General features: G+C 45.8%; 2 protein-coding genes across 3 annotated transcripts in view; one reads left to right on the top strand and one right to left on the bottom strand.

The window, feature by feature from the left end:
* Nucleotides 1–15,184, bottom strand: part of znf410 (zinc finger protein 410) — a 75,063-nt gene that overhangs the window by 48,664 nt on the left and 11,215 nt on the right. The window lies entirely within an intron of this gene.
* LOC130515724 (homeobox protein OTX2-A-like) lies at nucleotides 193–4,832 on the top strand. Of its 2 annotated transcripts, none has more exons than XM_057016175.1 (4): nucleotides 193–510; nucleotides 2,643–2,820; nucleotides 2,997–3,148; nucleotides 3,335–4,832. In XM_057016175.1, the coding sequence occupies exons 2-4, from the start codon at nucleotides 2,724–2,726 to the stop codon at nucleotides 3,983–3,985; spliced, it is 900 nt and encodes a 299-aa protein (XP_056872155.1). In that variant the 5' UTR covers nucleotides 193–510; nucleotides 2,643–2,723; the 3' UTR covers nucleotides 3,986–4,832. The 2 variants fall into 2 exon arrangements, with proteins under 2 accessions (XP_056872155.1, XP_056872157.1); XM_057016177.1 differs by lacking the exon at nucleotides 193–510 and adding an exon at nucleotides 545–1,373.

Raw genomic sequence — 15,184 nt, 5'->3', positions numbered from 1 at the left:
GTGTGTGAGGGGCGTAGAGGTTCTCAGACCGAGTTTTCCCCCCTCTCTTAAATCTCCTTTACAGGGTTACACAGAATCAAACCGTGACACATCCACGGGGAAGTTATTTTCACCTCCCGCTGACAGAGTTGCCTCGCTTTTGCTTGCTCAGCGCTTTTTGACAATTAAATCTGCTGGCTTTAAATCTTCTGGTCGGATTTGTTTCATGCATTCATCGGTTCAGTGGCCATGAAATAATAATATTGAAAGATATGTGGAGTATTGAGGTGATGGCGGCCACCTGCAGAATGCTTGACTGAAGCAGCTGCGTTTTTGCGCACCTCCGTCCATCATATTTCCTCTCTTTTCCATTGGTGGGTGGAATTTCTGGCAGTCTGCCTCTCTGTGTATAAATACTGAGCATCTCTTATGCACGTCCAACAAGCCACCGAGAGGGAACCAACCTTGCTGAAAACACTGGGCGATTGGAGATTTGTTTTTGAATCGAACTGTTAAATATCGGCAATTAAAGTAAGTGGCTTATTTAATTTGCGGTTTTTGGAGCATTTCAGTAGCTACAGGGCCTGTTTTAGATAGTGTAAACAGTTAGTCGGCGTGAACTTAAAGCCCAGGGCGAGCTAATTGAGGAGGAGTTCTTTTAAAAGAAAAAAAAAAAACTTTGCTCCGGACCGCAGACTCGCAAGTAAAGAAGCACTCGAGCGATTAATGACGGACGTGGAGCAGCTCCTCTTCAGATAATGGCCGCACTCCAGTTTGGGGTTTGACTACAAACTCTGGACCTTTTCAAGCGGATAAAAAGGCCAACTGGAGTCTTGATTAGCACTATTTTATTTAATTGAAATAACTGTGGGAGTAAAATATGATATCAGATTTAATAAAATAAATGATCATTTATTACTATTGCCAACAACAACAGCAACGATAATAATAATAATAATAATAATAATAATAATAATAATAATAATGTGCGTCTCGTCGGTTTGTGGATGCGCTGGGGGGTTTCGGGGGGTGTCTGGCAGTCAGCTGGTCTGATAAATACAATACCAGGCTTTGTTTTATTTTCGTGACGCAGAAAATTGCGGGGGTCTGGATGCGGAGTCGTGGCTGGCGTCATGTAATCAGGCCAACGCGTGCCGTCCGGATTATCTCGTTAATTTCTTACAGAAGGAACAGAAAGACGTGGAGAGAGCAGGAGAAACCCTCCCGCAGCCCATAATAATCATAATTAATGGCATGGGTGCGGGCCATGTTATTGAACGGATGCGGCGCAAACGGCAGCAAAGAGGAAAAAGGTGGCAGATTGAGGGATCGAGTGGCCGTTATTGGCTCTATATAAAACGGCCCCCCGCCGCCCTGGGAACTTTATTCTACAGGTAGGTGTCACTGAAAACGTTAGCAGTGGATCCAGACAGCAGCATATGGTAAAACTAATTAGCTACTAATGAAAATAAACTTCTGATGAAGCCTATTGCGCATTACTCGTTTATGGGTTTAATAACCTCACGCAAGCAGGTGATTATTTGTAATAATGCTAGTTTACAACCTAAAAAAAGACAGAAATTGAACAACAATTTTAACATTTGTGAGTTTTTTCTGAATTAATTTTGCTTTGATTTAGTTTGCGACAATCAATAATATATATATTATTAATGCATTACATTTATTACCGATTTTTAAAAGGTTTGCATTTAATTACTCAATCACTTCTTCGTTATTAACATTAAAAATAATACAATTAGTGGCGGAAATCAATGACTCTCGGGGTAAAAACGTTTTCTCCTTTAACAGCAAATTTAGTGGGTCATCTCCTTGTTTATTTAGATTAAATGCTTCTCTCTAATCAACACTTTTCGATAGTCTCGCCTTCCAAATCTAATTACTGGGAGCAATTCATTAGGAAAGGGTGTGTGTGTGCGTGCGGGGCGGGGGTGCGTGCGGGAGGAGGGCCGCTCAGAGGAGAGTAATATGTCAGCATTCACTTCGGGGGAATGCCTCCGTGTTCCTAATTATTTGTTAAAAGTTCCCCTTCGTATTATAATTTACAGTTACATTTCAATGTACAAGAGTTTTATGGGGAAGCGACAATAGTTGGGGATCTATAAATGAAGATGCTCGGCTGGAGCTGCAGGAGCGCGCAGTTTGCAGCATCGACCTCTTTGTTTGTTTCCTAAAGTCTTTTGTTATCAGCATTACTTATCAGTCAACAGTGAGCTTTGTTTCTGCAAATGGCCCCCCAATCAGCTGTCTATTAAGCTGCGCCTAACCTGTGGGTATATGCTAATCGAGGGCCCGGTTGGGGCCCAGCGCCTGTGCGCATTTTAACGACAATGTTTTGTTTTGGTGCTCGAAGAGGAGTGCGTTTGGGAGAGAGGTGGAGGGGGAGAAGAGGCGGGGTTATAGTAGCAGTTAGTGTGTGTGTGTGTGAGTGTGTGTGTAGGGGGGGTGATGGCGTAAGCGCCTGTCAGCCAGACAGAGCATCCTCACTCCGGCAGGGACAGCTGGGGGTCTCCACTCGCCTTTTAAGAGCCCAGCTCGCCCGAGGATGCCCACTTTTTAAAGCTGCCGCGGTGCGTAAAGGCTGCGCGTGAAAATACACCAGAGTCCGGGTAACCTTTGCCTCTCCGCTTTGCGCCTTTCTCCAGGTTCATCCGTGCGCGGATCAGCAAGGATTACAATTTTTTTGGGCATTTTTTGGGGGGCTTTTCTTCTCGCCGGCCGTCAGCATGATGTCCTATTTGAAGCAGCCGCCGTACACGGTGAACGGACTGAGCTTATCTACCTCCGGAGTGGACCTGCTGCACCCTTCAGTGGGATATCAAGGTAAAAAAAATAAAAATAGCAACAGTAAAGTCAGGTTGTGCTGGTAGTTTGCAAGTGATTTAACCGTTTTTTCATTTTAAAGATAAATTGCGGCTTCGGCGTCGCTGCCGGGCTACGAAAATAACTTTTTACTGATACCAGAGATGTAAATAATCGATTTTCCTTCTTCTTATCAGCAACCCCTCGCAAGCAGAGAAGGGAGAGGACGACCTTCACTCGGGCCCAGCTCGACGTGCTGGAGAACCTGTTCGGCAAGACTCGCTATCCTGATATCTTCATGAGAGAAGAGGTGGCCTTAAAGATCAACCTGCCAGAGTCCCGAGTGCAGGTGAGCGTGATATTACTGAACCCCCCCTGAGACATTTGCCTTTTTTGTTTTTGAACATGAAATATAAATCACAATGAAATAAATCACAACTACTCTGTTTTATTTATTATTTTGTGTAGTAGAACACCCAGTGTAGTTAAGATAAAATAGGCCGTGTTTGTTAATATTCGCATATTTTTCTGCTAGGTTTGGTTCAAAAACAGACGGGCCAAGCATCGCCAGCAGGCCCAGCAGACCCAGTCCGGAGCGCAGAACAAGGCCGTCGCAAAGCCTCTGAAAAAGAAGTCCTCTCCGGTGAGGGAGGTCAGCTCAGAGAGCGGAGCCAGCGGGCAGTTCACCCCGCCTTCCAGCACCTCTCTCCCGCCTGTGAGCAGCGGCGGCGGCGGCGGCGGCGGCGGCAGCGCGGCGCCCGTTTCCATCTGGAGCCCCGCGTCCATTTCCCCGCTCTCCGACCCGCTGTCTACCTCCTCCTCCTCCTCCTCCTGCATGCAGCGCTCTTACCCAATGACCTACAGCCAAGCGCCGGCCTACAACCAGAGCTACACGGGCTCCTCGTCCTACTTCGCCGGGATGGACTGCGGCTCCTACCTTTCGCCCATGCACCACCAGCTGTCCGCCGCAGGCTCCACCATGAGCCCCATGGGCAACAACGGGATGTCCAACCACCTGAGCACCGCGTCCTCCCTGTCCTCGTCTGCGTACGGGGCTGCGGGGCTGGGATTCAGCGGGGACTGTCTGGACTATAAGGACCAAACGTCCTCGTCGTGGAAGCTCAATTTCAACGCCGACTGTTTGGATTACAAAGACCAGGCAGCGTGGAAGTTCCAAGTGTTGTGACAGGAGAAAACTATAAAAGACACCCTCGGAACTGCAAACTGTGAATTTTAAAAAAAGCAAAGCAAAACAAACAAACAAAAAAGTCAAATCCGAGGCTGGGAGCAGCGAGCTGGCGATTTCTCCAAGCTCCAAATTCTACCTCGGACACAGCAGAGGAGGACTGGCAGCCGGTTGTCTCACTTGTTGGGTTAATTTATTGAACATTCACACTGACTTCTCCTCCACTTTGATCAAGGACACGGAACAAATGAGTTGACCAAAAGGAGAAAAAAAGAATCAAAAGACTTAAAAGATCCAAAGCCTGACTGGGCGGAATTTGAGAAATAGGTCAGATTTTCTTCTAAGCTTCTTAAAGACTCCCCTCTCTTGTCTTTTCTTTTAATTTTTTTTCTTTTGAAAACGCTGAAAAGCCCTTTTGATCAAAGCGTCGTGCGTGAGCGTGTGCGTAAAGTGTGCGTGTAATAGAGAGCAGCATTGATATGAACACAGATGCACTATTAATTTATGAGAAATATGTTTAATCTTAGGTTACAGAGACAATCAGTCCATTTGCGCGTGTTCATAAATGTCCTTCTATGTTTTGACACATTTCCCAGTTTTTAGATTTCTGTTTAAATTGTGCTTCTTTGTACCTGTGTACACTTTTTTTCTCCCCACACCACAAAGACAACTGTGAATTTGACGGGTTTGTTTCCATGTCTCAACTGTGAACTGGTAAATTATTGCGAGGCTCCATTAGTTGAATGAAAATAGGGATTGCAGGGTAAATCAAGTCTATAGCAAGGTTCATGTAAAGGCCACAAACATATGACAATAAAGAAGACACAGTAACACTTGTGTAAATCCATCTAATCTGTGTTTATTCCACAAAATACCCACACGACACGCTGCCATGATCTGCGGGGAAATCAATATAACCCCTAACATTTGACAATTTTTATGTGGTTGAATGTTCAAACCTTCTTTGTCGACATAAAACTGGCTTTAATTATCATCTCTGTACCAGTGAAACTCTTCATTTCTAATGGAATGTGAATTATGGCAGAACTATGTTAATCCCGTCTCATAAAGAGGGATAATCCAAGATAGATAGATAGATAGATAGATAGATAGATAGATAGATAGATAGATAGATAGTGCCGCGCGTTATGACGCGTGTTTAGACGGATTTTGCGGGAGAAACGTGCGTGAATTAATCCAACGACTCGTGCGGGGATTAAAGGTAAAAACCGAGTCGTGCTATCGGTCTAATTAGGACGTGACAGTCTCAGAATTCTGGATTTTCACCTCCACGGACTTTATTGTCCGCTTGGCCCGCGTCTAATGTGGACTGTGGCTCAAGGCCGTCTGGAGACGCACAGATTTAACAAAATATCTCGGGTTGGATCTGAATTCTTAAGGTTTTGAGGCACGGAAAACGACTTGTAGTTCCTCCTTAAAATATGAGTAAAAAACAGCAATCCGGAAAATCTTTTTAATTATATCGAGACGATGTACAAACGTTAAAACCAGACTCAGACGTTTTGGACAGATTCGGCCAAAGTCGGTCCTCCTGCAGGACGAGCGGGGCCCCAGAGCATCCATTTGGTTTTAATTAAGCACAAGCGGCACTAAAGGGGGACATATGGGCCCGACAGACGCGCTTTATTAATCCCCTCATCATATTTGAGGATGTTAAACAATCAGAGAAGGAAGCCTCCTTTTAGTGGAGGAGCGCGCACATTTAGAGGAGGTTCGTCCCGAACAGCAGCTCTGAACTGCGGACTTCCGGTGATCTGCCGGGATGGTCGGCAGATTTAATCTCTCTCATTGAGAGATCCACTCTGAAAATGAACCCACTTCTCCCAGTGACTTCCGGGGGCCTCGTTCCATTTTTACTGAATAACTCAAAACACAAAATAAAGTCAATATTTTTTATTTTATTTTATTTTTACAGAACTTTTTTTGTACATCAAATTGAATTAATGTAAACTCGATACATTCACTTCGAATTTTTATTGTATTTTTAAAAAAAATTTAATACTGATTTAGATTAAAAGTAGGACAACCCTGAAAGACAACTAAAAAAAGAGATTTTAAACAACCGATCAGGATTTTCTGGCCTCTTCTCAACACCATACGGGTCAGATCTACAGAACAGACCCACCAAATGTTTGGATTGGATAATATCTCCATTTCAAAAGGTGTCAAACAATATCTTAAATGAACTCCCAGATGCTCGGGGTCGCCAGCAGCCGCGTGACTTTGTTTTCTCTTTCCAGAAGAAAAGACTGAGGGAAAGTTCTGGGGCAATCCTGTATGTTAATAAAGAGGGATACGGGCCCAATTCTCTGGCAACAGTTGCTTCAGATGAGCTGAATAGTTTGTTCTATTAGGAAGAGAAAATGGGAGCTAAACGGCCAAGTTGTGGGTGAGAATACAACCGAAATCTTTTGTTATGCATAAGCATGTGTCCTACATTCCCCCAGAGATGATGTCTATCACATATCAGCACAGTAACACATACATAATTCATCTGCACCAACAACAGTCGTGGAATCTCATTTGAATCCATGAGACAATAGCGCTCCTGTACTCCATTAGACTGGCGGTTGAGGATATGGTAAATGGGCAAACCTAAACACTCTCCCAGACCTCCTCGATCTGCGTTAAGCCACCTCGCGTTTAGCGTGATTTCATCCACACGGATTACACTATTTGATGGGATTAAACTCAGTTCTATCAGATGCACATTCTGAACGCTGCCATGCGGCGTTTTAATGGGACTTAAAGTGAGGCGGAATGTTCTTTTAATTGCTTCAAACACTCGGAGGGGCAGCGGAAGTTGCGTTGATTGCAAAGGAAGCGGCATCCCTGATGGAGGACAGAGAGCGTCCCCTCGGCTGGTGGACATTTCAGGGCAGAAATGCTGAACGTGAGCTTTTGGAGGAATGAAAGGGTTCTAAATAACACATTTGGAACATGCAAGAGATATCCAGAATTAATGATGTGCTGCTCCACAGCCCTTGTAACTGGTGTTGGAGCTCTGAAACTCTCATTTGCTCAAATTGGACTCGCAGCTAAACTGCACCAATTTATTCTCCCAGTAGTTTTAGGTTTTGGGGCATGTTTAATATATGTTTGGCTCTTTATCAGCTGGAAACACCTGAAAAAAATAGTTTCCCCTGGACCTGCAGAGTGGTCTTCTGGATATAAAAGGCTGCTTTCGTGCTCTTGCTGGTGTGTTTGTGTAGCAAATGTGGTGCGCTGCATGCTTGCTTTTTTTCTTGGAATTGCACGTCCGTGTGGTTAAAAAGGCACTTTTTTTCATTTAAAAAAATGCTTAAATGTTCACATTTCAGAAAACATGGGTAGACAGACACAATCGCAGAGGTCAGAAATCTCATTATAGGTTTAAAGACAATCCAGCATATGCAAAATAAAATAAACGCTAAATTGGTGGTTCACGAATGTCAATGCCTATTTATGTCTTTTTCCTCCCATTTTTTTCTCCAAAGCATCCATTTAGCTTAGGACTTTGCAACCCCGGATTATGTTGACGGTGGACATTCAGCCAACAAAGCACTCCTGTTCCTATAAGAACAGACCATTAGCTGGAAAAAAAGATAAATCTTCTTAAAAGAGCCAAAGGGAGATGTTGTAATAACAGATTACGTGCACTTAATAGCCAAATTTATATCCGCAAACCAGAGCTAAAAGCATTTGATGCTAACAGATGATTGAGTGACGTATTGTTTAGGAAGCTAGGAGAGACGAGAGAGGATGGAGCCATTACTAATGATCAAAACCCCTATTATTTTAACCTCTTATGTTATGTTGTATCAGGGATTACACAATAAACCTGCAAAACTTTATTAAACCTAAAATAACCATTCAGTCAGATGCTTATAGGGCAATTTTACACAAGAGAAACCCAGAGCTTCAACCTAACCCTCAAAAAAGCTGTTTTAAATGTAAATCGAGTGGATGGAAACCAGTGAAGTGCTCTGATTAAAACTGGGATTGACCGGCGCAATAAAAGGCTTCACGCCGAACATCAAACGTACATAAATGCAGAAAAATCAATTCAGTGTAATCAATCCACGCTCCTCAGATAAAGGACAATGGCACAAAAACAGGCCTGCGGCGTTCCGCAGCATCTGAAGGGCTCCTGTGGCGTTAGCTGTTCCTAGAAGGATACACCGTCTTCAAAATAAGGTCACATTGAGTTGTTAAATGCCGCCCTCAACTGTCAGACCTCTCCTGTACTTGTCTGACAATACAGATGTCAAAGGTCAAGGGGCCTCCCAGTGGAAGAAGAGAAGTGGGGAGCAGCTATGCAGAGCAGCACCTCGCGGAGCGTCGCGGTTTACAGAAATAATCAGTTCTGCATATGAACCAACTGGATGATGTTCACAACACGATAATAATCAGCAAAGATGGATGTAATTACGCTGTAATAACGAGGGGAAAAATTAGATTTTACAATCATTCCAGTGAAATTGCTATTGCTAACTGCTATATGGTGAAAACCGTTGATTCTCTTGTTTAGTTGCCGTTCGCACAAGTTTGTTCTTCTAAAAGTTCAAAGGAGAATTGAGAATTGTACGTTGATGTGTTGAAAGGGAGTCTGGATGTTAAGTAAAATCCCGTCTTCCTCCTGTTTCCTCCTGACTGGGCAGATGGAGAGGCAGGTAGCCTCGATGGCAGATGCCTTCTTCTCTCCCCACCTGTTAATGGCAGCGGCGAGCGTGTGTGCGTGTAGGGAGGAGGTGACCATGGAGGGACGGACCTGACACACAGGCACACGCACGCTTGTGTGTGTGTGCAGGTGTTTGTCTCGATGGGTGTCCCGAAGAGCGTTGATGCGTCTGTGGGTTTATGGATCAATCATCACATTTGTGTAAGTGTGTTAGTGGCTGAGGGGGCAGGAGGAGTGTGCCCCCTTTGCACCCCCGCCGCCGCCACACGCCTGGCCACCTGCTCCAGGATTAGAGAGCATGCGGATTACACGCGTCACAATGGAAATACACAAACACAAATATGTCCTCAGCCAACAAAGGACACACACACACACACATGCACACGCACGGCATCGCCGCTAATCGCCTGTAGCAACTTCAGCCTTTTCCCAGTTTGGTGAAGGATGGCCGACGTGGCAGATGATGTTTGTGATGACTGACGCTGTCAGGAGGAGAGTTCAGAGCAATGGATTATTTCTTGACAGCGTCTTTCCACGCACGTGTCAGCATGCGTGTGTGTGTGTGTGTGGAGGGTGGTGTTTGCCACGCCGGCTCTCCTGGCACCCACAACAGAATCTGTTGTCCTACTTTTCAACTCTCGAAAACACGCTGACGTCAGCCGACCCTCATCAGAACGTCGCCGGTATTAAGAGCAGCTGTGGCCTCTTGTTTTCTTTGTGGTGCGTTTAAGTGTCATTTTACAGAAAAAGATGCATTCATACGAGTCAGGGAGAATTTCCCAAGCCAGTTCAGAAAGAAAATACCAATATCAGCCAAATTCGATGAAATCTAAAGACCAGATTGGAGTGAAACGAAGAAAATTATGGGCTACTGGTCTGATTAAACCTGAATATATATATATAAATATATACATATGCAGACTCATCACCTGGGAGATGAAATCTGTCTGCAGTTAGAGTCGTTTTTCCTAACGATTCCTCACCTTTTAAAGGGGGATATAATTAAGGACAGTCTGTGCTGTCAGAGTTGTGCTGGTTAATGTAAAGGACAGTTTTACTCTTGATTTGAGTGCGTGATGTAATCCAGTGCTTTCGCTGCTTCTAAAGAAATAAAAATGACATATTGGACCAAACCATCCCCTGTAGCAACCTGTAGCATCAGGGTGTAGCATCAGTGTTGGAGGCTTCTGATTGACACCGTCCCCCCCCCCTGCCTTTTTATGCCCCACAGGGCCGACAGGTTTGTTTTGCTAATGACCCCATCTCGCTATGACCTCATTTAGTTTGCGCTCGGTAATTGGTGGCACACTGACACACTGCGGTGTTGAAGGAGGGGCTCGCACGCCTGGGGGGGGGGCCCATCCCATTGTAAACATTCCTCCCTGACAAATAAGGTATTGTTATGGATCATTAACAGCAGTGAGGGTGGCAGAGAGACGAGTGTAGCGGGAGTGAGGTGTGCGTGTGTGGCGGGGGTGGGGGCCTCACCCTCTATATATCAGTCTGGATGGCGGGTGGACCAGAAGGGGTTTAATGTGCATGCACCAGGCGGTTCGTGCGTATGCGCCGGCCAGTGAGGTGTGCAGAGGGGGGCAGCTACTGGTGTAACTGGGCCTCTCATTCCTGCTTTTACACTGACGTATTAGTGGGAATAAAAAGGTTCCCTCTTGTAGACGGAGGCTGGTGGAAGGTGGAGCATTCAGCTTCTAATATGGCAAAAAAAAAGATCCCCAGCAAGCCCGTGTGAGTGTGTGGGGCGTCCTTATGATTTAAATAGTTGCTTTTTAATGTGAGACCTGCCTGGAGTCGAGCATGGGCTTCTCTGATGTCAGGTCTGCAAACATTATTCAAATGTTTGTGCTGTTAAGATGATTCACATGTGATTTTAGGCATTCGGTGTTTCTGGGTGACATGGTGCCGTCATGACTTGTGTCGATGTTATAAAGGTAGAACAGATGATAAAGGACGACATTTAGAACGGGATGTAAACATATTTAAAGGGCGCCTTCGATCGGGGGGGGCAAATCCAGTCCTGGAGGGCCGTAATCCAGCCAGGATTTCTGTCCTACCAGGTAGAAAAACTTGTTCCAAGCAAACCTCGGCCACCCAGAACTGGATCTGGGCAGCACTGCCTAAATAAATAAAATAATTTATTGTCAGTAATTCCTTTTGCAACTTCCGGTGAGTCTTGGGGGGGTGTTGGGAAACAGTAGGTTGTTGCACCTATGGTACTTCTACAGTCGTCCTGTCAGCTGTAGTTTCCTGTGTGGACGGGGACGCCTGCACGTGTCTGGGTTCCATCTAAAAAGAGCACGCACGTGCAGAAACACCTTCGGATGCGCGACACACAAGAGTAACCTTCCCTCCTTGGCTTTCATGGGTGGCAGGCGGCAAAGAAAGGGAAAAAAGTCATCCCTGCGTCGCCTCTCCCGCTCTCCTCATCCCACTATCACATTGGACAGGGTCTGCTTATAGTGCGGCGCCAGCCAGCGGAGAATGGGAGAGAAAAGGTATTATGACAGCGAGGAGAGAAAAGAGAGGGAGCGAGAGAAAAGAGGGGCAGACAGGGTATTATGAGAGAGAGGGATGAGAGCAGTGAAGGCATTTGGAGTCTTTATTCGCCTTCCTAAGCCACGGGCTCTGCTCCCAATCCGATTGGTCGATACGGCCAGTCATGTAAATGAAATGCAAAGCAGAGAGACCCTGACTTCTCTTTGCCAGTATGTGAGGCCCTTTTTCTCTCTTCCTCGGCTGATGGTTTCTTTCTTTTATCGGTGTGTCTCCTTCCCAACGTGAGGCCTTTCTCCCTCGCTAGCGCGGCCCGCCGCCCTCCACCTCTGATTCTTCCCCTCTCTGAGATAATGATTCGCCTCCCCCCCCACCCTGTAAGAGCTGAACTCTGCACTTCTCTAATGTTCAGATCCAGGGCTTTAATCCACACAGGCTTTTTATTGTTATTATTATCATTTCCTGGAAACTCGAGCACGTGCTCTCTTGAGTGTGTGTGGCGTCGCAGTAACGGCTGCAGTTCACTGTTGACTTCACAGCTTTTGTGCTGAATACAGTAAACTCGTTAGACACCATGAGATTGTATCAAAATTCTCAATCTGTCACTCAAATCTCTGAGGGAACCCCCCTCCCCCCCAGAGCTACAGAAGGTGGGACTGTTGACACTAAACTCTTCCCGGGGGGTACGGCACCAGTAATGGAAGCTCAGGCTGCATAAACCCCTGGCTGTGAGATTTAGGTTGCAGTTTATTTGATTTTATTTATTTATTTAAGACTCTAATCAGCTCCAGCAGTGTCACCAGGGACGCAGTGACAGGCCAATATAGAGGCCAGGGCAGATGATGGTGTTAAGTGCATACAAATGTTCCAGATTAAAAACGCCCGCTACCTCAATAATCCCTGCGACGAAGCCAAATTGGGATTTCCTTTAAACTGTGTCTTTACTGGCTTTCCATGGTCACGTGGCTGAACTTCCTGCTTTGTCTACTCGCACCGGACTGAACATCGAGAAGCTCTTCCGGAAAAGTAGCCTCGGAAAATGATATATTCACAGTTGAGTAAATACACCTCCATGAGTAGTTTAAAGAAACAATAAAGTAAATACGGGACAACACAGATTTGCCAGAGAGGCGCAAATGCAAGAACAAAGTACTGTGATGAGAACTGGTGGTCCACTGGGCAGCAAAATGGCCCTGGTACTCGGTTTGTAATGTAAACACTGCCCCCTATAGGGGGGTGTTGGAAGCGAAACTGAGATGGAACGTTCACGTACTCAAAAACTACTCACGACACTCAAGTTAAAACACTGACACGATCACATGATGCATTCAGGGTCCTCCTTTATTGCTTGAACAAACTGATCTAATCACAGATAACAATGTTATCGGAAATTCAAACTCAAGGTTTTGTTTGTGATGCGCGTCTCTTACATCAAATAAGATAAAGTAAGATTGATTTCTTTTAAAAACACTCCTCGATGTGGGTATTAAACCTAACCAGAGGCATTTTTATTCTGCTCTCTGCTCTTCTGCAGACGTTATTAATGTCGCTGTCATGTATTCAGGGAAATATATATGTAATATTCCATATTTTGCCCAGCACCAGTGATAATTTAGACCAGAAACACTAGAACCTGTTCAGGCTATTGCGTGAAATAATTTAGCATTTCATTTATTATAACAGCAACGATTTCTGGATTTATTCTATTTAATGTAAATTATACATATATGATGAACACAAAGTGTCAATTTCAGTGCGATGTACGTACAAATGTAAGTGCAGTTTTTAATATATCAGAGGATAATAATGGTTTGAATATCACCACCATTCTAAAATAAAGATGACTTTGTCTTTGTTTTAGTTATATTAAATATATATTGACGCTGGCACCTTTCGGAATAAAGACTACATTATGTTAAATGCTGGAGCCATTTTCCTGTTGAAACGGGACCATTTTCTGCAAGTGATCTTTTTATAAACTTCCTCTGTCACTGACTTTGCATCTTGGACCCTGAGAGGTGTGTTTGAGTGTGTGTAGGAAGCTTCAGCGCAGCTCACTGACAGCAGGGAGGAGGCCTGTCATAAAGCACGCACACACACACACACACACACACACACACACACACACACACACACACACACACACACACTCATCAGCCTTCCTCATCAGCCCTGGCTCTTCATTGCCTCCCCCTTCTCCTCCTCCTCCACCACCACCACCTCCTCCTCATCATCCTCATCCTCCTCGAAAACCCTCGCGACAGTCCCGCCAAGCTGACAGCTCCAAGCTCCGTGGAAAATGAGTCTCGCTCGCATTACAATCGCGCAGGACAGATTCCATTAGCGCTATCTGAAATTGAGAGCAGGGAGTAGAGAGGGAGAGGCAGCGGCCCGTGCCCTTATCACAGGCAGAGGGGGAGTTCCGCCGACGTCACTAATCCACGAGGCAGAGCAGAGCTGAGGAACACACACACACACGCACACACACACACACACACACACACACACACACACACACACACACACACACACACACACACACACATACACACATTGTGGGTTGTGGTGTTGGTTGTCTCCAGTGATTGCACCCTGCGTTTCCTTCAAGTTGTCTTTCACTGTGTGTGTGTGTGTGTGTGTGTGTGTGTGTGTGTGTGTGTGTGTTTCCTGAGCGTTAGCAGAACCCGCGCTGCGGATGGGATTTGTAGCCCGTCCGTCTGTTTGAGATGAAGCCGAGCCTTTCTTGCTGTGTGACTCCAACTTGTGTGTTCATGCTCGGCACACATGTGCTGACACAGGAGCACCCCAAATGACACCCCCCAACACACACACACACACACACACACACACACACCCTTAGATTTATGGTGCAGGGGTTAATAAGTATGAGGACAGGGCAGGTGTGTGTGTGTGTGTGTGTGTGTGTAGTATCAGTGTGTGTCGGAGGCGAGGTGGGGGGGGGGGTTAATCATTGTGTTGGCGGGATCTTTCACACAAGATCACTCCATTTAAATAGAGCAGGAACACTTTGATGTCTTCAGTCCTCTCTGCTTCCTTCTTTTATCCACCCTTCTCCCCCCCGTGATAAGGTGTAATGAGAAATGTTTGGGAATGACTCTCACCCACCGTGCGAGGCTAATGAGGAAGTGTGTGATGGAGCCATGAGAGGAGAGCTCTCATCCCTCATCCCCGACCTGAAGATGCTGCTGAGAAATGAGGGATTTTTAAGGCAACAACAGCCAGGAGGGGAGCGACATGTGACACGCCTGTGCCTGCTCGGAGACACAGCCGTAATGAGAGGGAATCACTCCTTCATTAGTCGTCATTTGCGGGAAATTACAACCACGGTTGCTCCAGGCTGTCGTTGGTCACGCCGCCACATCGGGAGGAGGGGAAAATGAAGCTTTGGGAGCAGAATAGAGTCTGACCTACATTCAGAGGGGCCGATTCCGAATAAACGTGGCGCATTTGTCTGGAAATGCTAATCAAAAGAGTCAGAAGGTTCTGGGTTCAATTCCGACTCCCTTATATGTGGAGTTTGCATGTTCATGTTGCGGTCCAGGGTTCCGGGACGTGTGTTGCTTGCTCTGTCCTGCAGGGGGCGTAAAGGAGCCGGTAATTGGTTACAGCTGGCGCTGCAGGTGGACGCACCTGTCGACAAGCTCCATAGCCACGTATTTAAAGACTGTTGTTATCGTGCTTCCATGGTAACATGACTCCTGTTTATTCGTGTGTGCTTGTACTCGTAGTACCCCTTCTGAACCGACCTTATAATAAACACGTTGTTGTTGGACACTTCTCCCACTGTTTCGCCTGCTTTCGGGTCCAGGAGAAAACCCAGCCGTACCAGCTCTCCCAGAGAACTCCAGGTTCAGCTGGTGTTGGGCCAATACCAGTGTGTTACTGGTCAGGGATGGTTCTTTTCATCCGGCTCTATTTAAATCGCGCTTTCTTATCTCTAGAATTTACACCCGTGACCTACATTTTCAGTGTGTGAGACACCAACATAG

Source organism: Takifugu flavidus, chromosome 19, assembly GCF_003711565.1.
Source record: "Takifugu flavidus isolate HTHZ2018 chromosome 19, ASM371156v2, whole genome shotgun sequence".
NCBI classification, from domain to species: domain Eukaryota; kingdom Metazoa; phylum Chordata; class Actinopteri; order Tetraodontiformes; family Tetraodontidae; genus Takifugu; species Takifugu flavidus.
The sequence above is the reverse complement of the archived record's forward strand: the minus strand, read 5'-3'. Positions and strand labels throughout refer to the sequence as shown.